The 27207-nt window shown below is 41.2% G+C and overlaps 3 protein-coding genes across 8 annotated transcripts in view; 2 read left to right on the top strand and 1 right to left on the bottom strand.

Annotated features, from left to right (window-relative positions):
* INTS8 (integrator complex subunit 8) overlaps positions 1-7424 on the top strand; it is a 51467-nt gene extending 44043 nt beyond the window's left edge. The window contains exons 22-27 of the mRNA XM_025870849.2: positions 207-310; positions 1050-1100; positions 2653-2726; positions 2802-2866; positions 3018-3061; positions 7233-7424. Coding sequence (XP_025726634.1) covers positions 207-310; positions 1050-1100; positions 2653-2726; positions 2802-2866; positions 3018-3061; positions 7233-7349 — 455 coding nt within the window. The 3' untranslated portion in view covers positions 7350-7424. The remainder of the gene's footprint in view (positions 1-206; positions 311-1049; positions 1101-2652; positions 2727-2801; positions 2867-3017; positions 3062-7232) is intronic.
* A 4-nt stretch (positions 7425-7428) lies between these two features.
* Positions 7429-22555, bottom strand: CCNE2 (cyclin E2). 6 transcript variants are annotated; one of them, XM_025870853.2, is made up of 12 exons: positions 20936-20994; positions 19949-19994; positions 19754-19847; positions 19617-19670; positions 18532-18683; positions 17528-17663; positions 15037-15183; positions 13381-13476; positions 11826-11960; positions 10132-10243; positions 9204-9361; positions 7429-8821 (listed from the first exon to the last, which is right to left on the bottom strand). In XM_025870853.2, the coding sequence occupies exons 2-12, from the start codon at positions 19960-19962 to the stop codon at positions 8708-8710; spliced, it is 1212 nt and encodes a 403-aa protein (XP_025726638.1). In that variant the 5' UTR covers positions 19963-19994; positions 20936-20994; the 3' UTR covers positions 7429-8707. The 6 variants fall into 6 exon arrangements, with proteins under 6 accessions (XP_025726638.1, XP_073749084.1, XP_073749087.1 ...); XM_073892983.1 differs by lacking the exon at positions 20936-20994 and adding an exon at positions 22197-22555 and having other exon boundaries at positions 7430-8821; positions 19754-19850; XM_073892986.1 differs by lacking the exon at positions 20936-20994 and adding an exon at positions 21182-21293 and having other exon boundaries at positions 7430-8821; positions 19754-19850.
* LOC141372709 (uncharacterized) lies at positions 20171-23543 on the top strand. The gene is made up of 3 exons (XM_073892669.1): positions 20171-20560; positions 20993-21776; positions 22719-23543. Exons 1-3 carry the CDS (start codon positions 20171-20173, stop codon positions 22886-22888), a joined length of 1344 nt encoding a protein of 447 aa, XP_073748770.1. The 3' UTR covers positions 22889-23543.
* The last annotated feature ends 3664 nt before the right edge of the window (positions 23544-27207 follow it).

Here is a 27207-nt window from a genome sequence, read left to right on the forward strand (position 1 = left end):
TGTGTGTGTGTGTGTGTGTGTGTGTTCGTTCGTTCGTTCGTTCGTTCCTGGATAAGTGTTCTCCCTAGCCCTGTGGTTTGAATCTGCTTTTGTCAACTCAGGAAGTAATAATACCCGACCCGACTCTTCACAAAAGAGGCCTTGTCTGTTTTTTCACCTGTTATGTTTAATGATAGGTAATTCTTTACTTCTGTTTTCTTCTTTAGCAACAAATCAGTATTCAGCAGCTCTCCACTATTACCTGCAAGCAGGAGCTGTGTGTTCTGATTTCTTCAATAAGGCTGTGCCCCCTGATGTATATACAGACCAGGTAAGCTGTTTCTGTGGGCTCTCTTTCTTGGCTACGTTTACGCTTTGTTTTTTCCAGGGCCCTTTTTGGTGAGTTTATTTCTTTCCATGTATGTGGTGGTAACTTGGTAACTCCCAAATTGAATGCTCTAGACGACGCAATTCCTCTCTATGTTTCCAGGCCCAAAGATCATTGCTGATTTCCCAAAACACTTAAAACTCAACCTGTCCAAAACTGATTTCAGCATCATACCTTACAGACCCCCTCCTCATGACCTTTTTCCACAAAAAAAATAAAATACCAAAATACCAAACACCTTTGTTCAACCATTTGAGTTGACCAGGCCCAAATCCTGAGTGTCCTCTACCGACGCTCCCACCGAAATCCAGTCAGCCTTCAAGACTTACTGATTCTATCTCTTAAATCTCAAATTTATTTCATTTTCTTTCTATATGTATTGCTCTTTCCTCTGGTGTAGGCCTCCAATATCATAATTTACTAAATGGTATTTTTCAGTACTTTAATAATTAATGACTTTTGAAATGAGATCTTAAATTTTTTAGTAACTAGCTATTTTTAATTAAAATTTCCATTTAGAGCAGTTTTAGACTCACAGCAAAATTGAGCAGAAAATAGAGGTCTCATGTACCCACCATTTCCACATACACACAGTTTTTGCCACTGTTGACATTCCACATCAGGTAAATGGGTTACAATTGATGTTAACTAGTTTTTAAAAGTAATCAATTTATTTTTGTAGGTAATAAAACGAATGATAAAATGCTGTTCTTTGCTGAATTGCCACACACAGGTTAGTTTATGATATTATGTTGTTGGTTTATTTTCATGTGTGTTAGAGTTTACCATAAATAAAAAGCATTGGACTGGGAAGTAGCCTTTATTTTCTGTATCATAAAGTTGATGGTGTTTAGAATTTGGTATATTCTTTCAATTTTTTTTTTTAGTAAATTTTAACTAAAATGAAAGTATGAATTAGAAAACATTGGTCTTTGCGTTTTCAAGTTTGGTTTTTTTTTGGTATATATTTAAGAATGGATATGTACATTAGTCAACTAAGGAAATACAAATCAATGTAGCAGTGAGATAGCCCTTCATATTCTGTAGAATGGCTATAATTGAAACACAGTAACTAGTGTTGGTGAAGGTGTGGAGAAATTATAACCCTCATTGCTGGTAGAAATATAAAATGGGGAACTCCTTTGGAAAACAACTTGGCAGTTCCTCAAAAAATTTAAGCATAAAATTACCAATGTGACCTAGCAAATCAGTTCTTAGGTTTGTAACCAAGAAAATTGAAAACCTGTCCACAGAAAAATTTGTACATGAATGTGCATAGTAGCATTATTTGTAATAGCTAAAAAGTAGAAACAACCCAGATGTCCAGCAGTTGGTGAATGGATAAGTAAAATTTGGTAGATCATACAGTAGAATATCATTTAGCCATAAAAGCGAATGAAGGGCTGAGATGTGCTGCGACAGGGGTGAATCTTAGAAGTATTATGTTGAGTGAAAAAAAGCCACATACACATGGCTTTGTATTATGATTTCATTCATATGAAATGTCCAGGATAGGCGAATCTGTAGTCAGAATGTAGATTAGTGGTTGCCAGAGACTGAGGGGGTGGAGGAATGGACTAGCTGTGACAGGTCTAATTGCATGTTCTGTATGTCCTTGAAAGTCATTATGTAATACTTTTGTTTGGCAGTTTTCCATTCCTTTCACTTTGCTGAACTGGCTTTTGCCAGTTTTTTTAGGTCATTCATTAAATGGACAGATTTTTTAAAGATTTTATTTGAGAGCTCGTACGAGAGAGAGAGCTTGCTCAAGAGCGTGCATGTGCACATACAAGCAGGGGGAGCAGCAGACAGAGAGGGAGAAGCAGGCTCCCCACTGAACAGGGAGCCCAATTTGGGGATCAATCCCAGGACCCTGAGATCATGACCTGACCCAAAGGCAGACGCTTAACCTCGTGAGCCACCCAGGCACCCTGGGCAGACAGATTCTTGTGTAAAGGTTTTTGCAATTAAAATTAGATGGAATCCATAAATATGAGCTAGATCCACTCGCTTTGATCTGCAAGCCCTCTTTAATATATTCTTTTTTTTTATTTTTTTTTAATATATTCTTGATACAAGAATCATTAAAAATTACCTCTCCTGGGGGCACCTGGCTGGCTCAGTTGGAGGGGCATGCAACTCTTGATCTTGGGGTCGTGAGTTCAAACCCCACATTGGGTGTAGAGATTATTTAAAAAAAAGAAATAAACTTAAAATTCACCCTCCCAAAGAGTCATTGTTGACACTGATTACATGAAACCATTTTCAAATCTTTGTTTATGTAGGTGGCAATTTTATGTCAGTTCCTCAGAGAAATTGACTACAAGACAGCTTTTAAATCATTGCAGGAACAAAACAGGTATGGATGATTTTTAAAATGAAGCTGAAATTTTTCTGCTTAAGAACGAGAAAGTAACTAAATTCTGTTTTTCAGTCATGATGCTATGGACTCCTACTATGACTACATATGGGATGTTACCATTTTGGAATACTTGACTTGTATCCTTTCATCAATATATGTGATATTAGAACGGTTCATTTCTGTAAATTAAAAAAATACTGTGTATTTCCTAAATCAAAGTTGAACAATTGAGATTCTGTCATGGTATTTAATAATATCAGATTTATTATTCTTAACTGATTTGTTTAGATCTTCATCATAAAAGAGGAGAAACAGATAAAAGACAAATTGCAGTAAGTTACCTTATGCCTTTCTTCAGTGACATACTTAATTTCTCTGGTATTAAACCATTGTTAAGATTTGGAGCAACAAAAAAAGATTTTGTGTGCCTAGTTATTGCCAGAATTTGGTTACCCGTGTTTACTTTTAACAGGTCCTATATTGACTTTAGAGCTTTTACCTCCAGTTTATTTATTTTTTTTTAAACATTTTATTTATTTATTTGACAGAGACACAGTGAGGGAGGGGACACAAGCAGAGGGAGTGGGAGAGGGAGAAGCAGACTCCCCGCTGAGCAGGGAGCCCGATGTGGGGCTCGATCCCAGGACCCTGGGATCATGACCTGAGCCGAAGGCAGACGCTTAACGACTGAGCCGCCCAGGCGCCCCGCCTCCAGTTTATTTTATATTAAAATGTTAGATCATATCCTCTCTCTGCTCTAAACCTGTAAATGGTTTCCCATCTCATGCAGTGTCAGAGTCCTTATAATGGCCTACAAGGCTGCAGATGACTTGACCTGTAACCATCCATTCGATTTTCTCCCTTGCTAACTCCTGCTGCACCATTAGCTGTTCTTTGAACATGCTGAAAATATTCACCACTGAAGAGCCTTTTAAGTTTTATTTTCTAGAAACATTTCTTAACTTCCCTTAGGTCTCCTCACCTGTCTTCTTAGTGATCATCTCCTGGGCATCGTATAAAATCCAGTGTCTTTCTCCATCCTTTTCCCTCCAACACACTCCTTCTCATTTCCCTTTTGAAATTTTCTTCCATTATACTCACCTACATCTGACAGAGGGTATATTTACTGTATATTGTGCCTCTATCTCCCTCTTCCCCTTCCTATTTCCCCACAGAAGGGACTTGGTTTTGTCATAGCTGGTACCTAGAGTGGTGCCTGGCTCAATATAGATGCTCGGTAATTGAATAGATTATTTAAAAATTTGACGTCTAAGCCAGATATAAATTTATGGCCTTTTTTACTTGCCTGGCATTTTGCATCATTATCACCATAGATATTTTCTCTTTGCTCTTTCATCCATATTAACAAAATTATGTGCTGTTGTGTGTCTTTTAAAGCTCTCTACTTGGACTAAATTGTATGACCATTATTTAGAGGAAAATGATTATAGTATCTTTTTTTAAAAATGAAAGGAAAGAGAACATGAGGCTAGCTGTACTTGATTGGAGGCAACTCTTTCTCCATTTCCGGTTTATCCAGGGCTGGAAGGCAGTACTGAAATTGTTACTTCCTCAGTGCTATTTCTAAACCATATTTACTTGTAACCATTTTACACCCTTTCTCTTTAAAAGTTTTACATCTATCTCCTGACGAGCTCATCTAACCAAACTAGTGGTTATTTCTCTACTTGCATCAAAATATGTGATCAGTTTACCCAGTTCCCCTAGCTTTACAAGTTCCATTGTTACCTTTACTCTGCATCAGCCACCCACACCCATAGCCACGCCTTATTGTCAGTTGTTATACCTAAGATCTCTCTGCCAGTAATCTATCCCTCTCTTACTTCCTGGCTCCCATGTTCCTCATTGTCAGTGAGATGTTCAGGTTCAAGACCAGTTTTTCCTGTCAGCCCCTTCCCAGCTTCCCTTCCTTTTCTACTCACTTTAGTACAGCCAATACCAATCTGTGTGCTATCAGAGATACTGATTCAGTTGGTCTGAGATGAGGTCCTGGAATCCACATTTTAAGTTTCCCAGATAGTTCTGATGACAAACCAGATTGGGGAACCCCTGCTTGTCTATGGCTGACGGTCAGAACTACCCTTTGATCAATATTTATAGCATCTTTGCTTTTTTTGTCCTTCACTTCACCTGGAAAAATCCCTTTTCAAAAATTTTATGCTTTTTTTTTCCTGAGCCAGAGTCTGGTTGGAAAAAAATCGTGCAACCATATAAACTGGTGAGCCGCTACCAAACCATGGTCTCCAGCCGTAGCTGGCCCCTCACTTCTTAGGTTGCGGCCAGCAGTCAGGGGTCTGCTTCTTCAGGGACTGTTTTCGACTTGCCTTCTGTCGAGTCCCCTGTCCTTTCTCGCCCTATTCTGTACTTCCTTGCCTGTGTTTAGACCAGAAAAAGGACTGACCTCCACATGGGAATTGTAGTTTGGGGAATTGTGGCCAAATCCCTCCTACCCATCTTTAAAATCTGTAACTATGCTCACAGTACACTCTTAGTAAGAAGTTATGTTACTTCTTGATGAAGGCATGATTCTCTCTCTCCAGTGACCTTTAATGAGCTGTCTCCGCTCCTGTATTGTCAACCTCTCCCATGGCTTATAAACTGTTTCATCCTTGACTGTGCCTCTGCCTCCCTCTTCGCCTTCTCTGCCTCGTTTTTTGAGGCTCTTTGACCCAGTGTAATTTGACTTCTGCCATCAGCACTCCTGTTATCTCAAGGGTCACCCAATGTCAAAGCCAGTGGATACTCTTCAGTCCTTACCCTTTTGTTTACATCTCACTTCTTAAAATCTTTATTCCTTTGTCGTTCCTGACATTTTTTCTTTTCACTGTTACTTTTCTTCTGTGTGGGTATCTCCCTCTGTCTACCCCTTAACCTTGGTTTCCCCAGAAAGTTAGTCCCTCCGTTATCTTGATTGCCCTACATCCTCCCTAGGTAATTGCATCCACTTATGGTTTTGACTACTACTCACAGAGTACATTACTTCTCTCAAATCTCTGGTCTATCCCAATTTGTCTTTACTTTGGACCTTTATAGCCAGTCATCTTTGTGGTATTTTGTTTGTTGGAAATAATTCTCTAGTTATACCCTAAGACCATGTTTTTCCACATGCATTCCGTCATATGGAAATGGTTATCCTCCAGCAATTCTTCCTAGTCTCTCGTGATCATTTCTGAATAGTCTACTATCACCCTAAAAGCTACGCATCAGAATAGTCTTTGTTGTTTAAAGTTTTTTTTTTTTTAAGGTCTTATTCATTTATTTGACAGAGACACGGCGAGAGAGCGAACACAAGCAGGAGGGTGGGAGAGGGAGAAGCAGGCTTCCCCCCCGAGCAGGGAGCCCGATGTGGGGCTCGATCCCAGGACCCTGGGACTGTGACCTGAGCCGAAGGCAGACGCTTAACAACTGAGCCACCCAGGCGCCCCTAAAGATGTTCTAATTGGGTTTCTTTTTTTAATCTAAAGGTGTAGGTAAAGGTATTTCGAAGATCGTAAAATATGTTCTCACAAAATGCTCCTTGGCAGAGAACTATGGATTTTTAGTAAGCTGAGGTATTTCTAATCATGAAAGAAATGAATTACTATATGCTGTTATAGTGCTGAACAACTGTTTTTGCACCTTAAAAAAGTGAAGCCTTTCCTGAAACATGAATTTTGATTTTTCACACTATATTGTTGGAGCCCTAATTTGACTGTAAAAATGTGTCAAATGACATGCAGAGTTTATTTACTGGTATTTTTAGTCAGACTTATATGAATTAATGTTACTGTAGGTAGAGTAGTCGTCTCCCCCTTTTCCACAGGGGATAAGTTCCAAGACGCCTGGTGGATGCCTGAAATCATGGCTAGTACTAAACGCTGTGTATGCATACCTATGGTAGAGCAGTTTTAACAATGTACTGTGATAAGTTATGTGAGTATAGTCTTTCTCTCCAAGTATCTTAACTGTATTGTACTCACCCTTGTGAGGTGAATGATGTAGGCGTTGTGGTATAACATTAGGTCACTGTTGACTTTTTTTTTTTTTTAAGATTTTATTTATTTGAGGGGGAGGAGAGAGAGAGAGCGAGCGAGCGTGCGCGCATGAGCAAGAGCAGGGAGCCCGATGGCGGGCCTTGATCTAGGACCCTGGGATCATGACCTGAGCCGAAGGCAGATGCCTAACCGACTGAGCCACCCAGGGCCCCCTACTGTTGACTTTCTAAGTTATGTCAGGAGGAGGATCATCAGCTTCTGGACCATGGTTGCCTTCATATAAGGGGGACCTACTGTAATTCCATAAACGATGGCTTAGCATCTGATTTAATTTTTTTAAGAGTGGCTCTAGTCTGTCTTTGTTAGTTTCTTCCATACCTCTTAACATTTATAATTAAGTTCAGCTACTCATTAAATTGTTAGCATGTAGGTAGTTTTATATTATGTGTACTAGCAAGACTTTATCTTTGACCACACCTGTAATAACATCACTTTCTTGTTTTGGAAGATCAAAGCCATCGGCCAGACAGAATTGAACGCAAGCAACCCAGAAGAAGTGTTACAGCTGGCAGCGCAGAGAAGGAAAAAAAAGTTCCTCCAAGCAATGGCAAAACTTTACTTTTAAGCAGTTAGTTAAAATTTTTTAACTTTTATTTTTTAAACAATGGGCTAAAAATAAACAGTATTAGATTATATAATACATATGTACACATTTAGTGGTGTTTTCTTTTCAGACAATACTGAAACAGTTGAAAAACAACTATACAGAAGACTTCATACCATAACCATAGCTTAAATTTATAATTTCTTCAAAGGAAGAGTCACGTGTCCAGTAACAGAATAAACTAGCAACTTAGTATAATTTATTTTCAATTAGGCCCACTCTTGAGGCTGAAATTTTGTTTTGTTCTTTTTTAAAAATATGTAGAAGTAGCTAGTCTATATACAGCAAGTTCTTATGTCAGGTTTTTTTTGTTTGTTTTTAATAAATAATCTAGGAGTCAGTATACATTTACTACTTTTCTGCCTTATGAAAATAGAAGTTTAGGTCAAGTGTTAAGCTTTATCACTTTTGACACTGTCCTTAACTCATAATGTAGGAATTAAAAAAGGACCTTAATAGTTTTGCAAACATAAATAGTCTTAGTCACACTAAATTAAGAAAAAGTCCTTAGGGATATCTTGGGAGTTAATAAAGTGACTTTCTCATATAAATAGGTTGAAAGGGTACTTCTTCACTTAAATTGTGATGTACGAAAAGTTATTATAAAGCAACCTTTGTGTCAAAGCCCAAAGTAGGAGCTACAACATTTATCTTGTTTAAAATTTCTTTGGTATTCCCCCTTTTTGTTCATCTAAGCCATACTGGTTAAAAAATGCCATGGCAAGGCAAATGTATCAGTTAAAAAACAGATTAAAGTTCACCATTTATAAAAATTCAAGTTTTATAATAGCTTGCTACGGCAGCTATAGATAAATTAGTCACCTTATTATAAAACTAAACCTTTTGTAAACAAGTTTAAATTTTATTTTCAAAAACCAAATTGCACTAGTCAAGAATATGAATTTTGAGAATCTATAAACTAGATTCAAAGTATTGTATTACTCAATGTCCCCTTTAAGGTAGTACTTATATAGTCTAAAACGCCAATGATAAAATTCTCAGTTTATCAAGATAAACATAGTAACACTGGATCAAAAAAAATTGTTATGGCATAAATTGTGGCTGGCTTCTATCCAGTCACTTTGGGAGTGAAATCTTTGTAAACAATCCTGCTGTTTGTTTAAACAAACAGCTAACCTAGGAATTTCTTCCTTAATGCCAATTTTAAGTAGTTTTTTTAAATTCAAAGAATGGCAGTGAAACTTCTGAATTGGCTAGGGCAGTCATAGCACTACTTTTCTGAAAACTTTAGTAGTTCAGTTCTGTGAAATTCTACCCAATACTCAGTCAGCTCCAGCTTGTTTGCTTAGTTAACTTCCTCAGTGTTTTCCTGGTGGTTTCTCAGTGCTTTTCGGTGGTGTCATAATTCCTCCACTACACACTGGTGACAGCTGTCCCTCCTTTCTGAAGGTGTTTACGTAATTCACTTCATCCTATAGGGGTGAAGAAATCATGCGGACAATAACAGGTAAGATAAAGCATTGACAGAGTTAACGTCAAACCAGATTTTTTGGGTATTCATTTGAGACTACTTAGGCCTCATGTAGTGGTCTCTGTTTTTGCAAGCATGACTAGTCACATTTTAGAGATTCAGCAGTTTGAACTGCCTACAACTGTATTTTTAAAAACTCTTACCTGGACTATTGGCATTGATCTTGAGACACTCCACAAATCTTGCTTTGACATTAGTGTGCCCATTAGAACTTTCTACCCCCTAGTAGCTTAAATCACTGCCCTGAGGTATTTCTAGTATCCTTACTATCAGTTTCAGTGACTTACTAGATAAAAAACCAAGAAGCCCCACAAGAAACATACCAGCATAGCCAGATAATTTGTATGTGTCTGGATATTGTGTCTGTCTTCCATAGAAATCTTCTTAAAAATTTTCAGCTTCACAGGACTAGTACTTTTTACTACGCTGACAAAAGGCACCATCCAGTCTACACATTCAGAAATGCTGTCCCATTCCAAACCTAGACAGAGGAAAATTAGGAAAATGTGAAGGTTCCATCAGAAACTGTCTTTAAACATAGTTTGAGAGTGCTAATCTGCTTTAACTTATTGGAACTTGATTTTGGCCTTTTTTTTTGTTTTAATTTATTAGAGCGCACATGATAGCCAGGGGAGGAGCAGAGCCCAGCATGGGGCTTGATCCCCACCACCCAAGATCCTGAGCTGAAATCAAGAGAGTCAGACGCTTAACCGATTGAGCCACCCAGGCGCCCTGATTTTTGGCCTTTTAATAATGTGACCGTTTTGAGGGAGAAAATTACTTAGAGGCCCCCCCCCCTTTTTAAAGGATTTATTCATTTGAGAAAGAGCACATGAGCAAAGGGGAGGGGTAGAGGAGCAGATTCCCTACTGAGTGCAGAAAAACAGGACTCTGTCCCAAGGACGTGAGATATGACCTGAGCCAAAACCAAGAGTCGGACGTTTAACCAACTGAGCTACCCAGGTGCCTCAAAGACTTTAGAGCTTCTTAACCAATACCTTCTACATATGAAACAAATTGTCAAAACCCAAAGAACTCTTAAAGCAGAGCTAATATCCATGTTGACTGACTTCAAATGGATATAAATTCCATTTGACTTTTTTTTGTTTATGGATATATATTGAAGATTAGAAAGTACTTCTAACCAAAAGGGAAGGTAATGGCTAATTTTCTTCCATTTTATAGGAAGCTAAAGTTGATAAAAGTCCCTTTAAAAGTGGACATGTAAGAAGATAAAATATAGTGCTTTACCTGAGGCTTTCTTAACCACTTCAATAGAGGTAAAATGGCACAAGGCAGCGGCAGCCAATATTCTGTACTGGAACTCTAATGAATCGATGGCTAGAATACACAGATCTAAAAGCTAGCAAAGGAAAAAGCAAAAGTACACATATTTAAGAGAAAAGATGAGTGATACATGTTGCTACTAAAGATCAGTCAGCTACAATTTTAGAGTACTTATGTGGACCCATATGCTAAGAATTGCTAAAACTATAGGGATCCAAACATAATTTCCTTGAGAGTGGTGGCTTGAGTTAGTTAGGAAGTGAATAGACAAGGACTGTTAGGATGCAGTGTGATATGTAGTAGTAGGAAGGGCACCTCATCCAGAGTGGGGAAGACTTGTGCTGCTTAAATCTTAAAAGATAAGGTAGCTAGGAAGATTGGGAAGTAGAGTATTCTACGTATAGGGAACAGCACTTGCAAAGATAAATGAGAAGGTATTCCTTTCCCTTGGAACTCCTAGTTCAGAACAAAGGAATTCCTTCATTTCCTTATTTGGGGGGGCGGGTAGTAACTGGAGAGGGACAGATTAGATCATAGATTAGCCTAGGTTAGATCATAAAGTGTCATTAAGAATTTTAGTTCTGATTACTGAAATTACTGGAGGATTTTAAATCAGGAAAGATACATTTTAAGAATGATCGTTTAGAAACACGTTCCCTTCTGTGTATCTGCTTCACTGTAGTCTAAACAGATTAGTTAAAAGGCAGATTATAATCCAGGTACGAAGAGCTGCACAAAGAGCAGAATGGTGTAAAGGGGCTAGATTTCAGAGACCTAAGGTGATACCTGTCCAGTGGAATAAAATTGTTTGCTCACATTGGTCCAGAAGATAGAAACGTGAGAAGACTTGGAAATAAACAGTGTAGACACAGTAATTACCAGCTTATCAAATGTTTGTTCTCTACGAAAAGGGTATAGCTGCGTAAAATAATTTGGAATGCTGGGAATTGACAGAAAAAGTCTTCATTAGAAAGTTTTATAAAATGAACCAATTCTAATATTTTACTGGTAATTCAGTTTTAGTGTTCATAATGTGTTGACTAGATTTAAAATACAACTAAATTTCAACCTAGGTTATTTAAAACCCATCCCAATATACTGTAGTTCCTTCAATTCCATATGTAAGCTTTTCATATCCTATACAGAATTAGAACATAGATTTTCCTCACTTATATATGGCAGTTACAATAGTCTTTAAGATACTTATGAGAAGCAGGCAGGAAAGAACATTTGTTATGCTGGTCTAGGAAAGCGTAATTTGAACCAAATTTTTAATAAATAACTAATCTTAATTCTAATGTACAAAATAGGTACCCTGTGTATTCAGATAGGAGAATAAGATAATCATATAGTTTCATACCATACTAAAGACAACTGGCTAAATGCCTTTTTCCATTTTATATACCAAAAGTATTTAACTCTATTTTAGACTCAAAGAATGAAAAGTATTCGTAATACATTTGAACTCAAAAGTTTAAAAAGTTTGTCTTCTAAAATTATTAAGCAACATAAATGTTGAGAACAATTTTATGCATCAGCAGTTTTGTTCTCGTCAACTAAGGAGTGAATTATGCTTTTTGTTGTATAGCTTATTTAAGACTAGAAATGCACTAAACAGCTATAATAAAACAACATTAGCATACAGTCAGTGAAAGTACCTGAGCTATTTGAATGAACTTTTCCTGAGAATATTGAGGTAGAAGAACTTTAGGAGTATCTTTAAGAGCATCAACTTGAAGGAAGAGATTTAGCCAGGAGATGACTGTTACAGGACAGAGTTCCCATTTTAAAGCCTGTTAATGGAATTAAAATACCTGTTAATAAATGTAGATATAATATACACTCTTATACATAGCTATTTTACTAGTCATTTAAAAGCTTTCTGCTTTAGGTTTATTTCTTCCTAGGAATTTTTTCTTTGTAGGATTTTTATTTGACAGCGAGAGGGAACATAGTGGGGGAGCGGGAGAGGGAGAAGCAGGCTTCCCGCTGAGCCGGGAGCCCAATGTGGGGCTCGATCCCAGGACCCTGGGATCATGACCTGAGCCGAAGGCAGATGCTTAACGACTGAGCCACCCAGGCGCCCCTCTTCTTAGGAATTTTATTCTTACCCTTATTTTTATTAAAAATATTTAGAGATACTTCAGCATGTAAAGGTGCTTAATATAGGCCCCTTTATTATTATCTAGTCTTTATTTAGAAAGCTCATTGAGCCTAGTATTCATTCCTCCTTTTCTCATTTCTTGCAGCCCCTGGTCTTCTACATCTATTTTTATTTGTTGAAACTGCCTTTGTAAAATTGTATTCAGTGACCAAAGCTAATTCCATTCAGATCTTTCAAGAACTGATTCTAGACTTTTTCTTTTCATGATCTTTGATGGCTTCTCATCAAATTTAAAAGTTCAGAACAAAAAAGACAAATCCTGATTTATGATACCCTCTCCTCCGTGAAGCCCTGGGACTTGACCATTTACAAGCAGTCTAAAATAGTTAGGTGAGAACAGTGTTACAGAAAATTCCATCTCCTCTTTACATACCCCTTATGCTGTGCTTGCTTCAAGCCTGAATTTGAGTAAGTTTATTATTAGAATGGGATCTTTCTGGGCACTTGATATTTAACAGAGTTATGAATATAAACGTTTATAGATTGTAATCTGTAATACATATAGTTTAGATAAATCTATAAAAAGTCCTTTGTGTGTCCTATATAAAAACTCATGGTGTTCAAATAACATACTTTCTAGTAGCTAACATTCAGCCTTTAATTCAGAGCCTGATTAAACACCTTTGTGCTTCTCTTATCCATGCTTCTGTTAATAGCCTTTTTTGTGTATAGAAAGAAAAAAAAGGCAAATAATTCTCATTATCTGTTGAAAGAAGGAGAATATCAGAACTAAAATTTGAGAGTCACTGTTGGAATTCATTTATATATACACATGCTATGCTAATTATACTTTTCAAAGCATTGTCCTTAATCACTTTAAAATTAAGAAAGTAATATATTTTCAATAAAACTTCAAAGACAGAAAAAGAAGAGTCTACAGGTTCAGTAAATTCCCCTCCATCCATACCATTGTCAGTATTTTGATGCATTAGCCTCTTTGAACTGGATCCTAATGCTTAATGAAACCTGTTTTGACTATTTACATTGTGGTCTTTCAGATTCAGTAGTAATCACTAAGTCACTAATTGCAACTAGACATAATTTATTACCTTTAATATAATAAGTTCCATTCTTAAAATATCCTCTTCACTGCAGGCACCATCAGTGACATAAGCAAATTCTTGGAGCTTAGGAGCATATATTTCCTTTAAAATGGATTTAAAAAAATAAGCACAGTTGAGATTGAGATTTAAAAAGTTACACAGAAACCACATACAGTCTTCATTTTTAAGGACAGCTTCATGAAGTGATTATATGTCTTAGTAACAAGATATTTTTCAAGGATGCAGGAGTCTAAATTAGCTAACTACCCTGAGACTTATTTTCATAGACTTGATCTTGATTTCCAGTTAATAACCAGAATGGGGTGCCTGGGTGGCTCAGTAGGTTAAGCGGCTGCCTTTAGCTCAGGTCATGATCCTGGGGTCCTGGTATCGAGCCCCGCATCGGGCTCCCTGCTCAGTGGAGAGCCTGCTTCTCCCTCTCCCTCTGCCTACTTGTGCTATCTCTCTGTCAAATAAATAAATAAGGGTGCCTGGGTGGCTCAGTTGGTTAAGTGACTGCCTTCAGCTCAGGTCATGATCTTGGAGTCCCGGGATCGAGTCCCGCATCGGGCTCCCTGCTGCTCAGCAGGGAGTCTGCTTCTCTCTCTGACCCTCCCCCCTCTCATGTGCTCGCTCTCTCTCATTCTCGCTCTCTCAAATAAATAAAATCTTAAAATAAACAACTAGAATATCTTAAAATATTTCAGTTAAAAAATAAAAAGCCAAACTTGTTTTAAGATTGCTTAGTATATTGGCCGGACCAAAACAAGACACTATTTTTAAATAAGGTCTAGAAACTACTGAAAACAGTTCCTTCACTATGAAAGTATGGTAAGTCAAATACGTTCTGCAGTTTGGCTGACAGGTCTGTCTGAACAGCCCAGAGAATAGACAGAATGATCAGAGTCGAAGAGAGGCCTGCTACAGATGAGAACAGGCTAAAAATCAAGATTTCAGTCTAGAAAGGTACCTGAAGCACACAGCATGATTCCAGGTAAGGATAGACTGAATACAAAAGTATTCACCAAATTTGGCAGAATTGGGAGATAGCTCTTAATGCTCAAAAGTGTATATTTAAATATACACTTAAATGAAGGCATGATTCACAGTCCCTCTCCTACCCTCAAAATGATTTCAGAAGAAAGTATGATATCCAAAATGTACTGTTTAAGAAAAATAGATTGAAATTGTGTGAAAGAAAACCTCAGGCAAGAAAAGAGTTGTTTTCTATCCTGGCACCACCACCCAGATACAGAATATAGACCATTCAGTATATAGATACAGACCATTATTTTAACCCGGAATAGTATTTATTTCATTTGATTGGTCAGTTAGTTTTCAAAGACCATTCTATTGAATCCAAGTGCCATACTAATGTATAGGGACCACACTGGTATATTGTCTGGCAGAATGAGCCATAGGATAATTCACCTAGATGTTTCCTGAATCTAAACCAGATGCTTATAAATAGGCTCAGATACTAACAAAGGGAACTATATTTATCCATCCAAATCAATATTCAGAAAATGTTTTAGGGAAAAAAGACCACCCACTCATCTTTCCTATAGAGTTAATGTTAAAAGCTGTATTTGGTGGGAATATTAATGTGTTGATTTAAAAAAGTGAGGTAAATCGATCTATGGATAAACCTTGAGAACTTACCTCAAGTTTGGAAGCGATGAATAATGAGGTAATTCCAATGAGTTGAAGCATATTTTTATTTATATCCTTTTGTGTCAACATAAATCTATCAAAAAAGTCTTGCGCAAGGTAAAATGTTTCTCTATGAAGTGTGTATACTTCACATACCTAGAGAAGAATCCAAACATTTAAATATTCTATGCATTTCTCCAGAGTAGAAAGTTCTCTCCTAAAATACCAGTCTTTAGAATACTTTTAAGACCAACTTTGGGGGCGCCTGGGTGGCTCAGTTGGTTAAGCCTTCGGCTCAGGTCATGATCCTGGAGTCCCGGGATCGAGTCCCACATTGGGCTCCCTACTCAGCAGGGAGTCTGCTTCTCCCTCTGACCCTCTTCCCTCTTGTGCTCTCTATCTCTCATTCTCTCTCTAATAAATAAGTTAAAAAAATTAAAAAAAAAAAAAAGACCAACTTTGCTTTTTAGGATACCAAAGCTAAGGCTGGGGTGGGGGCAGATATTAACATGTACTAGGATATAGGATAAAAGAATCTATTACCATCCTCATTTACGCTTTCTAGTTTGTTTTTTTTTAAGTTATTTATTTTTAAAGCTTTTATTTATTTATATGTCAGAGAGCACGCACAGGCAGAGGGAGCAGCAGGCTCCCTGCTGAGCAGAGAGCCCGACGTGGGACTCATCCCAGGACCCTGGGATCATGACCTGAGCTGAAGGCAGATTCTTAACCAACTGAGCCACCCAGTTGTCCCTACTCTTTTTTTTCACATGGACTTAATTTATTCCCAGATATACTGATACTACGAGAACTTTTTTCTATTAATTTCCTAATTGTTTATTGCTGGTAAATGGTTAAGTTTTCATGCTTAGTTTATATTTTTAATTCTAATAGCTCCAAATGATTCTCTTCACTGTTCTAGGTAGACATTTAACTACAAAATGATAACGTTCCTTTCAATGTTTTTAACTTCATTTTTCATGTTTTACTGCATTGGCTGAGAATTTTTATAGAAGAAAACTGAATGAACAACATTGGTGATAAGACAGTCTTGATCTCATCCCTTGTTTCTGACTGTAATGGGAATGTCCCTAAGTTTCACTATTAATAATAAACAGTATCTGTCATTCCATACTTATTACAGGGAAAGTTTTAAATTCTGAACTCTAGAAGGTAGCAACTTTATCCCCATTTTGAGGATGAGGAAAACAGAGATGGAAATACATGAGTTTCTAATAAACAATGTGTTAAGGAAATCTTAGTTTCCTACATATTTTGAAATGAATGGAAACAATTTCAAAAAATGTCTTTCACATCTGTTGAGACTTTATGATATTTCTCATTTAAACTGTTAAGGTAATGTTGAACCATCTTTGCATTCCTAGACTAAAAGGATATACTAAGAAAAACTAGAGTTTAACACTGCTGGATTTATTATATTCTATACAGTTTTGCATATAATCGTATTTAAGGGAAAATAGCAATAAGTTTGATGGGCCACTACTGGAGAAAAAGTCAGTGTAACATAAAAAGGAAAAAAATTCTACATAATTGTGCTTATTAGGTGGCTTCCATGATCACTAGGCACTCCAGAAGTTACCTTCTTGTACCCACATGATTGAAATACCTTCCCTTTTAGTCAGAATAAGAAATGATAACCTTACTCAAAAGGACATTGTTTTATAGTCTTAAAAACTTTTCTGATAGCTTCTGAGATCTACTCTGCCATGTCTTATTCCACCAAAAAGCCTATAGTGTTTCTCCCTTAGAGAACATCATCCCTGTCAAACACAGGGAAACTACAGAGCGAATATCCAAGGGCTGGAGGAAAATCAGTCTCATTTACACAAGTAATCATTTTCCCAATAATTTTAGAGACTGTTGGAATTCTTATCCGGAGAAAAGGAATGGGCCTAAACAAGAGAACATTCTGGCACAGATCTTTAGAGACTTGGAGATCACTGTTACTCCCGTAGATTAATGGTACAGTGTATTTTGAAAAGGAATAAAGGTATGTAATAAAGGGAAACTACATGAAGCCTAGGGGGCTTAGTGCCTCTGGATATTCAAAGCCTCCTTATCATTTAGGACCTAGAAATCAGGGATCTAAATCATAATTTGATTTTGATGATGCAGAAAAGGACTTCTGAGGGCCCTGAAGCCTCGTCCTGGTTCTTCACCTTGCATAGCAGAATTCAAAACCTTGTCAATTATATATACTGTTCATCTTGATCCTCCTCAGTACCCAGTGCCTGGTACACAGCAGTACCCACCGACACCAGGAATTCTGAATTAGGTTTGGGTTGTATGGGATGCAGTGGCTGTGCTATTTTATTCTCACAAAGCAGACATTTTCCATTTTGGTACCATCAACTGCAGTATGTACCCCCAAAAAGATGGCTGCTGGAAATGAATACCAAGGGCACATGGAAAGCACATGTACATCTAAATACTTTTCCATTATACAGAGACAAAGGAAATTTGTATTGATGAAACATACCTCTAAAAGCCAGTCTAGAAGTATTGACCTCATCTGTGGTTCCAAGTCAGAATGCAGAACTTCAAAATGTTTGTCATGAACGTATCTGGTCTCTTTTTTTAGCATGTTTAGCCAAACATCCTTTGAACATCCCCAACTATAGAAAGGAGGAGTATGTGACCTACATAATATTCAAGCTATCTGTTTTACAAAGAATAAACTTCAGGCATTGAAATACAATTAGAACCTGGAAGGAGAAGCTCTTTAAGTTAGGAAAAAATTGCTACTTTAACTTTTAGAAACCATTTCTTTAGCATAAAAAAGCAGAAGCCTGAAATTGTACAGTAAGAACTTAGACTATGGCTTTCAAGAGTGCTTTCCCCATTTATAAAAGCCTCCCATTTAAGAGAACAATATTTTCTGAGGAGCAACACTGAGAATTTAAATATTTAAGCATATGATCCCAGTAGAGACAAGTTCCAGTCATCTCCAGGTAGATCAATAATAGACTCACCTAAAGTGGTGGTAGCTGGGACAGAGTATAGTGAAGGGGAGGGATGGTGAGTTTAAGTGTCTGCCCATTAATGTGTGTCTTAGAGCCAAATATACTACGCTATGTGTTTTGTATAAGCTGTACCTCTTAGTCATATTAACTAGAAAAAATAATTGAGTATAGATCTTCCTAAGCTTGGTAAGAAATAGGGTTGATATAGCAAATGAAAATGTCGTACATTTCCATCTTAACAATTTAGAAAAATTATTTAAACCTCATTTAAAAAGCCTCTAATGAGGCTTACAGTATTCAGCAAGTAAATGAAAATTACTTCATAAAAAAATCAGTATTTTAAATACCCATATATCCTTTGCAAACATCACCATTCTCAATACATGCATAAATATTAGTAAAGAAAGCAATTTTTGGATGTTTTTCTACATTATAATGGAGGTAAAATAGGACTCAAAATAGTGTAATATATTTAGTACAATTTTAATCTTCGATATCAAATTACAAAAAATTTTCTTACCTTAAATCAGGCAAAGGTGAAGGATTAATAAAAAGATTTTTAAATCTGTAATTTGTAAATCTGGAGAAGTCACTTGTTCCCATTTCTTTGTGGGGTGTTTCAATGATAATACAAGGACTGATCCCCCCAGATAATACAGGTGGCCAACAATTCTGTCATTTAAAACAAAAATTTGTGCAAAAGAAAATCAGCTTTTGTCTTGGATCTTTCATAAATGGAAGCTAGTATCTCTAAACAGTCTATAGTTTTCCCCAAACACCATCGCTAACCACTGCTGGCAATCTAGTTGACATTCGTATTTTAGAAATAAGATATACAGTTCATAGCGATCTTTAAATAGTAACAGGTGGGATGTTTTAGAGAACAAAATACAATTCTGGAAATACATTAGGTATTGGGGGAAGGGAGTAATAACAAAATGCATCTGTAGTCAAACACTAATCACTTAAAAGATTATAAAACAAATTCTCCCTGTTTACAATAGTGGCAAGGGCACCTTGTTTTATAAAAAGCTCCCCCCACCCCAGTTAAGCCTGCTCCCATACTTCAGAATACTATAAGGCAAAACCTTAAAAACGGAATCAACTGAAGTCAATTACTTAAATATTTTTTAAAGGACCCTTTCCCCAACCAATGCTGGTTTCAAAGAGAACCATTGTCTCTAGTATTCTCTGTACCACACATACTTAGGATAGGTAGCAAAGGGCTGGGTGCCAGTCTGTTAGTGACTTCACATCCTATTTATGCCCCAAGGAACAGCTATTAGGACCCTCCACTGTAGTCAGAGAGGGAACAAAGAGCAGTACATTGGACAGATTAGGCGGGCCCTGGTGCACCAGGCGACTCCAAGAGGGAGGGATTTACAAAGAGGAACCAGCTGCTTCAAGGCAAACTTAACTGCAGCTGTAGTAGGATTCAGGCACATAAAAACCACCCAAAGATATGCACCTTCCTGCTGACCTCTAGGGGCATTCAAAGTAAAAAGTGTCAGAGGTATCTTTCTGTTGCATAGTAATAACACAATTCTATTCTTATTTGTCCTGCATTCGTTTCCCCAAAGCCCACCCAGCCCAGTTCTGCATTACCCTGATCTCATATTGATGTTTCTTGGTGACCTCCTCTTTCCTTTTTTTGACATCCTGGAAAATAAAAAAGACCACTGTTAAACTGAAGTCCCAGCAAAGAATTTCTAATCTCTCCTCTCTCTCTTCCCTTAACTCACCTGAGCTGTTTTTCTCTTCTTGGCCTGAATTATCTGGGCTTCTTGGGGGAAATCCGTCTGGCTGGGCTGGGGCTGTTGCTTAGCTTGTAAACGGCTACTACGGTGAAATTTTTTAAAGACGGTTTAGTAAGTCATGAGTTTCAAGCACAGCAGCTAACTTTTAAACATATCTATCTACAAGACAAATAATGTTACCTGCGTCTTGACATTCTCTTCTTTCAGGTGTGTGAATGTGAAATCTCTGGAGGGGAGAAAGGAAAAACGAGAGTCAAATACATTGTCACCCAAATTCTCCCAAGTGCCAGTCAGATGCTCTTGCAGGGGTTACGGCTCAGTCCCTCAGGAGATGGCCTGGGCCATTTACCATGCTGTCTTATGCACGACAATGGTTGTCTCACGGTATTAATTTTTGGACACATGCCTGCGTCTCCTCAACTGAATGTACTGCCGGGACGCGAGGGTCTTCAAGAATTTACAAAGCACCCCCAGCAAGGAGGCAGATCTCCCCCAAATGGGTCTTTTCTGCGCCCTCCATCCTCTCTCCCGGAACCCTCGGGGACTTGGGCAGCGCCCCCACGGCCCCCCTTCCGTCCTGGACGAGCCGCGGGGAGAGAGGGGGTTGTGGAGGCGAAACGCTGTGGAGAAGCCGGTTCCGCGCCAATTTGGAGAGCGGCGGTGGCGGGGAAGCAGGGGGCGGAGGGAACGGAGACTTGTGTCACGTCCTTCAGTCTCCTTTCCCTCCTTCCCAGCCCCCCGGGCCCTGCCTGTCGCTTGAAGGGGCACCGGGACCCCGACTCCAGATGGGGGGTGGGAGTGAAAGGAAAGGGAATTAAAGAAAGGGGGAAACTGGGTTGGTCAGGGAGCTCTTCTCCCCGTGAAGGGAACCCAGACCCCATCCTCTCTCCCGCGGGAGAGCTCCCCTAACGAGGGTGGGAGAGAGAAACCCCTAGAATGAGGGCATTTTCCGTGGCCTCCCCCTTCGGGGCAGCCCTCCACCCTCGCCGCTTCCCCGGCCCCCTGCCAAGGATCCTGACAGGGACGCAAAGCGGGGACCCATCCCCCCCAGCCGCCTGTTTCTCAGCCTTCCCATTTTTCCTCCCTTAAGCTCCCGCCCGCGGGAAGAATCGGCCCCGGGGGCTTTCTTTCCTCCCGCACTCCGCCCTACGCCCAGCACCTCCTCACCGCTAGACCCGCTACCGCTCCGCTCTCAGCTGGCGCCGGCGCCAACCCAATATATAGGCCGGGCCAGGCCCGCCCTGCACGCATGCGCCGCAGACTGACACCTCCGGACTGCGCGCTCCCCTCTCCCGCGCGCCCGCCCCGCAGGCCCGTGCGCGGCGCCCTGCTCAGTCCGCGCCCGCCCACCCCGATGGCCCGGGACCCGCTCGTCCAGGCCCTCAGTCCGCGTTCACCTGTTCTCCACTTCACCTGCCTGCGCGGCCCGGAGGCGGGAGGGAGTCTCTCAGAGGCTCCTCCCTCCTCCGAGGTCTGGCTCCCCGCCGCTCTGCTTCCGCATCTCCCGCCCGTGCTTTCCAGTTCCCTCCCGCCCTCAACTCCCGGATCCCCGTCCGTGTCAGGCCGCGGCTCAGTCCTGGCCTACGGCCAGGTGGAGGCGGCACGGGCGAACATAAGAGTAGTCAGGAAGTGGCCATCCTGCGGCGCACCGTGGCTGTCCCGCTAAGGTCTCAAGGAACCCAGTTCCTTCGGAAAAGACGCCGGGACCAGGAGGGCCCGCCCCCGCGGGAGGAGCGCCGCTTTGGCTGGCGAGCTGGCCAATGGGAGGCGAGGACGGCAGCACAACGTGGAGAAGCTGCAGAATGTAAACAGAGCCGGGCGCGCCGCGGGCCACGTGTGTCCCCGCGCGCCACCCGTCGGGTCTGGGACCACCGGGGCCGGCCGTGGCACCTCAGGGCAGCCATTCTCTGGGATGCCTGTCTTGCACTTTTCTCCAGCCCGCTGACGGAGGTTCGTGTCAACCCCCATTTCCCGCTGCCCGCTCCGCCGACCGGGTTACCTCCCATGGGTGGGTCTCTCCGCACCCCGCCGCCTTTCCCCTGCCCGGCTGCTTCCCACTCCGAAGTCCCCGCGCCGAGAAAATGCTCGCGCCAGGCCGCACCCTCCCTTCCTGTCCTCCAGACGGGCAGTTCCGGGGCCCCCCAGGAGTAAAACGTCTCTTAAGAGCGGGGCGGGGGGCAGCATTCGGCCTTCCCCCTGAGAGCGGTGGCCCTCCCGGGTCGGGCCGGGAGAACTAACCCCCACCACGTGCAGGCCCCGGGCCGGCCCGCCGCGCCCCGCCCCGCTGCCGCCAGCGCGCCCTGCGGAGCCCGCGCGAGTTGCCCGCGCAGGAGGGAGCCGCCCGCCTCCGAGCTATAATAGCAGGAGGCGGGCCCGACGCGTTTCCCTCTTTCCCCCCGCTAGCTAAACATAGGGGTACCCTAGCTACCTCTATTACCGCCCCTCTCCAGCGCGCCCCAGACTGGACATCTCCAAGTGGGACATGCCGTTGCTACTCCGCCAACAGGTTTTGCGGCGGGAGCGGTGGGGCGGAGACGCCTGCGGGAACAAAGACCCCCGCGGTGGAGCAGCCGAGCTCAGGCTCCCCGGAACTCGCGGCAGCTTGGGCCGGCCGCGGGCTGGCCGGCTTCGGCGCTCTGCCCTGGTCCGGCGCGAGCCGCTGGGGTAGGGCCGGGGAGACGAGGGCGCTCGAGCTGGCGCGGTGGCGCGGCCCGGGCGGGAGCCTTTCCCGAGATGCACCAGGCGGCGGCAGCGGCCGGGACCGACCCGGGACCCCGCCCCGCGCCCTTTGTGCCGCTCGGTCCGGGCGGCCCTAGGAACCTAGAAATAACCACTGCTCTTCGGGGGTTGGGACTCTCAAGGCCAACTCTTTTTCCCTCTTTGGATTCTGACTCTGACGACAGGCTCGTGACGCCGGCAAAATAATTGTTTTCCCCCCGTATTAACGCAGGAAGAAATACTAAGAGCCTTGCCTCCGGTGACATAGAATCAAAAGAGGCCCCGAATCTTCAGTCCCAAGAAGCTCGATACCATTATAATGCTTATGATGGCGCTCTCGTTCCGGGAGGAGTTGCCTCCGTTTGCAGTCACCTCAAAACACTTGGCGGTGTAAAAGCTTAGAGATCTAACAGCATGATGGTAAGAAAAGGGAGGTCTTCCAACAAGCGTATGTTACCTTGACGTACACAAAACTGGTGGCCTAAATGAGCGACTATGATTATGAAAATATATTGAAAACTATGTCGATGAACATTTGTAGGATTAATCTTGGAGTATGTATGTATTGTATGCCCAGCACTGGGCTAATTAATAAATTACTTGTAAACAAGACATGTAATTAGAAATCTTCTTTGGTCAGTGCCCTTGACTATGAAGTGAATACAGTGCAATCATAGTAAGGGAGAGAACTCAGAAGCAATCTCAAGACTGCTTTGTCTGGAACCAACAGGGTGAATTCTGCCGAATTACAAGTAGCTGGCCAATGGTTAAGTGGGACTGAAAAGGACATGGGTTTACTCTCAGATGGACCCAGGTTCCAATCCTGCTCTGTTGCAAGCTACTGAATTCCTCTGAGCATGGGTTTTCTCCAGAAAACATAGAAGACACTCTTTTCATGGCTCTTTCTAAAGATTACATTTGATAATGTATATAGAGACCCTCTCTTATGTATGTACCTGTCACAGAGCAGATGCTCTTTGCTCCTCTGTCCACCCCCCTTACTAGTTTACACCCATAGAAATTGAGTTGTTTGAAAGATCCGCAATAAAACAGAAAGCTGAATGACAAAATTGCTGTTTCTCAGAATTTTGTTCATGTAGTCATCCTTTTTGATAGTTACTTTAGACATCATTTTTTTAAAGGTTTTAAAAAATTTTTAAGTAATCTCTGCACCCAACATGGGGCTTGAACTCATGACCCCCCCCTCCTCCAAGATCAAGAGTCACAGGCTCTTCCCACTGAGCCAGCCAGGTGCCCCTAGACATCATCTTTCAATATGTTATCTTTGTTTCATATTTTAGCCCCATTTCCCACTGATCCCAGTTTTAAAATTCACTTATTTTGTGTGATCTCAGGGTTGTGAGATCCAGCCCCGAGTTGTGCTCTGTGCTCAGCACGGAGTCGGCTTGAGATTCTCTCTCTCTCTCCCCCTCCCGCTCGTGCTCTCTCTCTCTCTCAAATAAACCTTTGAAAAATTCACTTACTTTGAAATGTATATTTTTTCATGCTTGTAGTAATTTTAGAGATGTTGGCATTTTCTAAAGTATATTTTCCCCAGTGTTCATGCAAAGTTAAAACACCATGTTAAAGTATTGGCCTCTACAGTGCTTTTATTTTCAGGGGAAAAAAAGGCAGGGAGAAAAGATTTTTAGAGGAACAGGTTTAAAAAAAATCAGGCCCAGCCCACTTATTTCTTGCTTCTGTACCTTTTCCTCCATATGCCTCCTCTGTGAAACCTTCCTAAACCCCTTTCTCTGTGCTCTTCAGTTCTGCTCACCTCACAGTACAATAATTACCTGTTAAAATGTCTTTTATCTCCAACTAGGCCTTGGATCTTGTTTTGTTCATCTTTTTATAATAGGTATCCAGCAGTTCAGAGGCCTACAAAGTAGGACCTTGGTAAATACTGAATTGAATTATGCATAGGATATCCCATTATAGAACTTTAATTCTCTACGGCTAGAGTGATGGATGGTAGAATTATTCACCAATTAATAAGTTTTTTTAATTAATTCTATTTTTTAAGATTTTATTTATTTGATAGAGAGAAACAGTGAGAGAGGGAACACAAGCAGGGGGAGCAAGAGAGGGAGAAGCAGGCTTCCCGCTGAGCAGGGAGCCCAATGCGGGGCTCGATCCCAGGGTCCTGGAATCATGACCTGAGCTGAAGGCAGACGCTTAACGACTGAGCCACCAGGCGCCGCAAATTAATTCTATTTTTTAGAAGTTTTTAGATTTAGAGAAAAATTGAGAGGGTAGAACAAAGCTCTATATATTCCTTCACCCTCCCTGACCACCTCACACAGTTTTTCCTATTATTGACACATTAGTCTGTCACATTTATTACCATATGAATCAATGTCAATGCATTATTAACTAAAGCCCATGCTTTATTCAGATTTACCCTAATGTCTTCTTATTGCTGCTGGATCCAAACCCATTGCATTTAGAACTCATGTCTCCTTGAGGTTCCTCTGGGCTGTGACAGTTTCTGAGATTTTCCTTATTTTTTTATGTCCTTGACAGTTTTGAGGAGTGCTGGCCAAGTATTTTGTAGGATGCCTTTCTTTCTTTTTTAATTTTGTTTATTTATTTGAGAGAGAGAGAGCAGGAGTTGGGGGGAGGGCAGAGGGAGCCCGATGTGGGGCTGGAACCCAGGACTATGACTCGAGCCGAAGGCAGCCACTGAGATCACCGAGCCACCCAGGTGCCCCTGTAGTATGCCTTTCTAGTGGAATTTGTCTTATGTTTTTCTAATGGTTAAACTGAGGTTATAGATTTGGAGGAAGAATATCGCAGAGGCAAAGTGCCATTTTTATCATATCAAGAGTACATGCTGTCATCATGGTTTATGACTATTGATGTTGACCTTGATCACATAGTAGTGTTTGTTGGGCTTTGACATTGTAAGAGTTACTTCCCCCATCCCCACCCTCAAATACTCTACTGCTTGGAAAGAAGTCACTATGCAGCCCACAGGGAAGGAGTGGGGAAGTTATGCCCCTGCCTTTAAGATAAAATATCTACGTCATTTATTTGGAATTCTGCTAGATTTGTCTCTCTCCCATTTATTAACTCATTCAATGATTTATTTATATCAGTATGCACTCATGGATATTTATACTTTTTTGTTTTGGTTGTGTATTTTGAAGTATAATTCAATAGTACTTTATCTTGTTGCTCAAATTGTTCTAGCCTTGGCCGGGGTACTTTTTTTTTTTTAAGATTTTATTTATTTATTCAGAAGAGACAGAGAGAGACAGGCAGAGGGAGAAGCGGGCTCCCCGCTGAGCAGGTAGCCCGATGCGGGACTCGATCCCAGGCCCCTGGGATCATGACCTGAGCTGAAGGCAGACGCTCAATGACTGAGCCACCCAGGCACCCGGCCAGGGTATTTTTAATACTTTTTTTTTTTTTTTTGTCCTAGAACTGATTTGAAGTTAAGCAAAAATGAATATGGCTAAATCATGACCAGTATATCTCATATGAAGAGAGGAATAAAACATTTTTTACCATTTACCATTAAACTTATTTATTATCCATCTAGCCAAAAGGCATCAACAGAAAAAAAAATCCTTTCACATTTTAATACTGAACTGCCCATTAGACTATTCCTTTTATTGCCTCATCAAGGACATTTTTCAGTAAACCTGTTTTTTTCCTTTTTTTGTAACGGCGAGTGCTGGTAGGATGACTGCTAGTGTGGTTGGGCACCACTGTCTTGATTTAAGCCAGCAGTTTCACTGCCGCTGCCGTCTGCATCAGCATGGCAGATGTTAACGCCGTGAAAACAGTTTTGACCTTGTGGTCTCCCTGAAAGGGCCTTTGAGACCCCAGAGATTCCCAGACCACACACTAACTGCAGATCTAGTTTCCAAACCAGAATGCTAGGAGTCGTCTTAGTTATTCCTTTCTTCTTTTTTCTGAGCCTCGTAATTATAACTAGTACTTCCCGAGCAGGGTGAGGAGCTAAGCTCTACGCTAAGCTTTTCCATTGTATTAACTCCTTGCCGTCCTCCCCGGACACTCTGAGGCAAGTGCTATTATTGTCATCCCCGCTTCACAGATGAGACACAAATGTAGTTTGCCCAGGACGCACGGGGGCGTCCGACTCCAGCACCCCCGTGCTGTGCTGCTTCCAGTTACCACCGGGTCATTTCCAAATTAATCCTCTTTTTTCCTCCGCCTTAGTTCAGTAGGACTCCAAATCTCTCCTCAGTGCAGTGAGCTCCCAAGTGGTTCTCTTGACATGCGTTGCCCCTTCGGATCTGCTTTTCAATGTATTGCCAAAGCTCTCTTTCTTTCTTTTGCTTTTTTAAGGTTTTATTTATTTGAGAGAGAGCGAGAGAGAGCTAGAGAGAGCATCAGCTGGGGGAGAGGCAGAAGGAGAGGGAGAAGCAGACTCCCCGCTGAGCGGGGAGCCCAATGTGGGGCTCGATCCCAGGACCCCGGGATCATGATCTGCGCCGAAGGCAGACGCTTAACCCACTGAGCCACCCAGGCGCCCCCAAAGCTCTTTCTCAAGCACAGAATTGCCCACACCACCACCGCCGCCCTGCTATTGATTGCCTTGGGGTAAAGGCCAGATCCTGTAACACACAAAGCCTCTTGCACCTGGGAAATCCAACTGCAGGGCTGTTCTACACACCCGTTGCCCTTCTTAACTGGACCTTTGTACTTACACCTCTCATTCCCCGCTCCACTGCCTTCCCTCAGCTAAT

The sequence above is a fragment of the Callorhinus ursinus genome, unplaced genomic scaffold (assembly GCF_003265705.2).
Source record: "Callorhinus ursinus isolate GAN/ISIS: 27379988/994484 unplaced genomic scaffold, GSC_fseal_2.0 scaffold5, whole genome shotgun sequence".
NCBI classification, from domain to species: Eukaryota; Metazoa; Chordata; class Mammalia; order Carnivora; family Otariidae; genus Callorhinus; species Callorhinus ursinus.

Coding starts and splice junctions, on each gene's coding strand:
- CCNE2 (XM_073892983.1), bottom strand. Junction 19,671..19,753: donor AGAAGAGAAAAACAGCTCAG/GTGAGTTAAGGG, acceptor TTTATTTTCCAG/GATGTCAAAAAAAGGAAAGA. Junction 10,244..11,825: donor AGTTCATTCAAATAGCTCAG/GTACTTTCACTG, acceptor TTCCTTTGCTAG/CTTTTAGATCTGTGTATTCT.
- LOC141372709 (XM_073892669.1), top strand. CDS start 20,171: ATGCCTGCGTCTCCTCAACTGAATGTACTGCCGGGACGCGAGGGTCTT. Junction 20,561..20,992: donor ACCCCGACTCCAGATGGGGG/GTGGGAGTGAAA, acceptor CCCAATATATAG/GCCGGGCCAGGCCCGCCCTG. Junction 21,777..22,718: donor GACCGGGTTACCTCCCATGG/GTGGGTCTCTCC, acceptor GTATTAACGCAG/GAAGAAATACTAAGAGCCTT.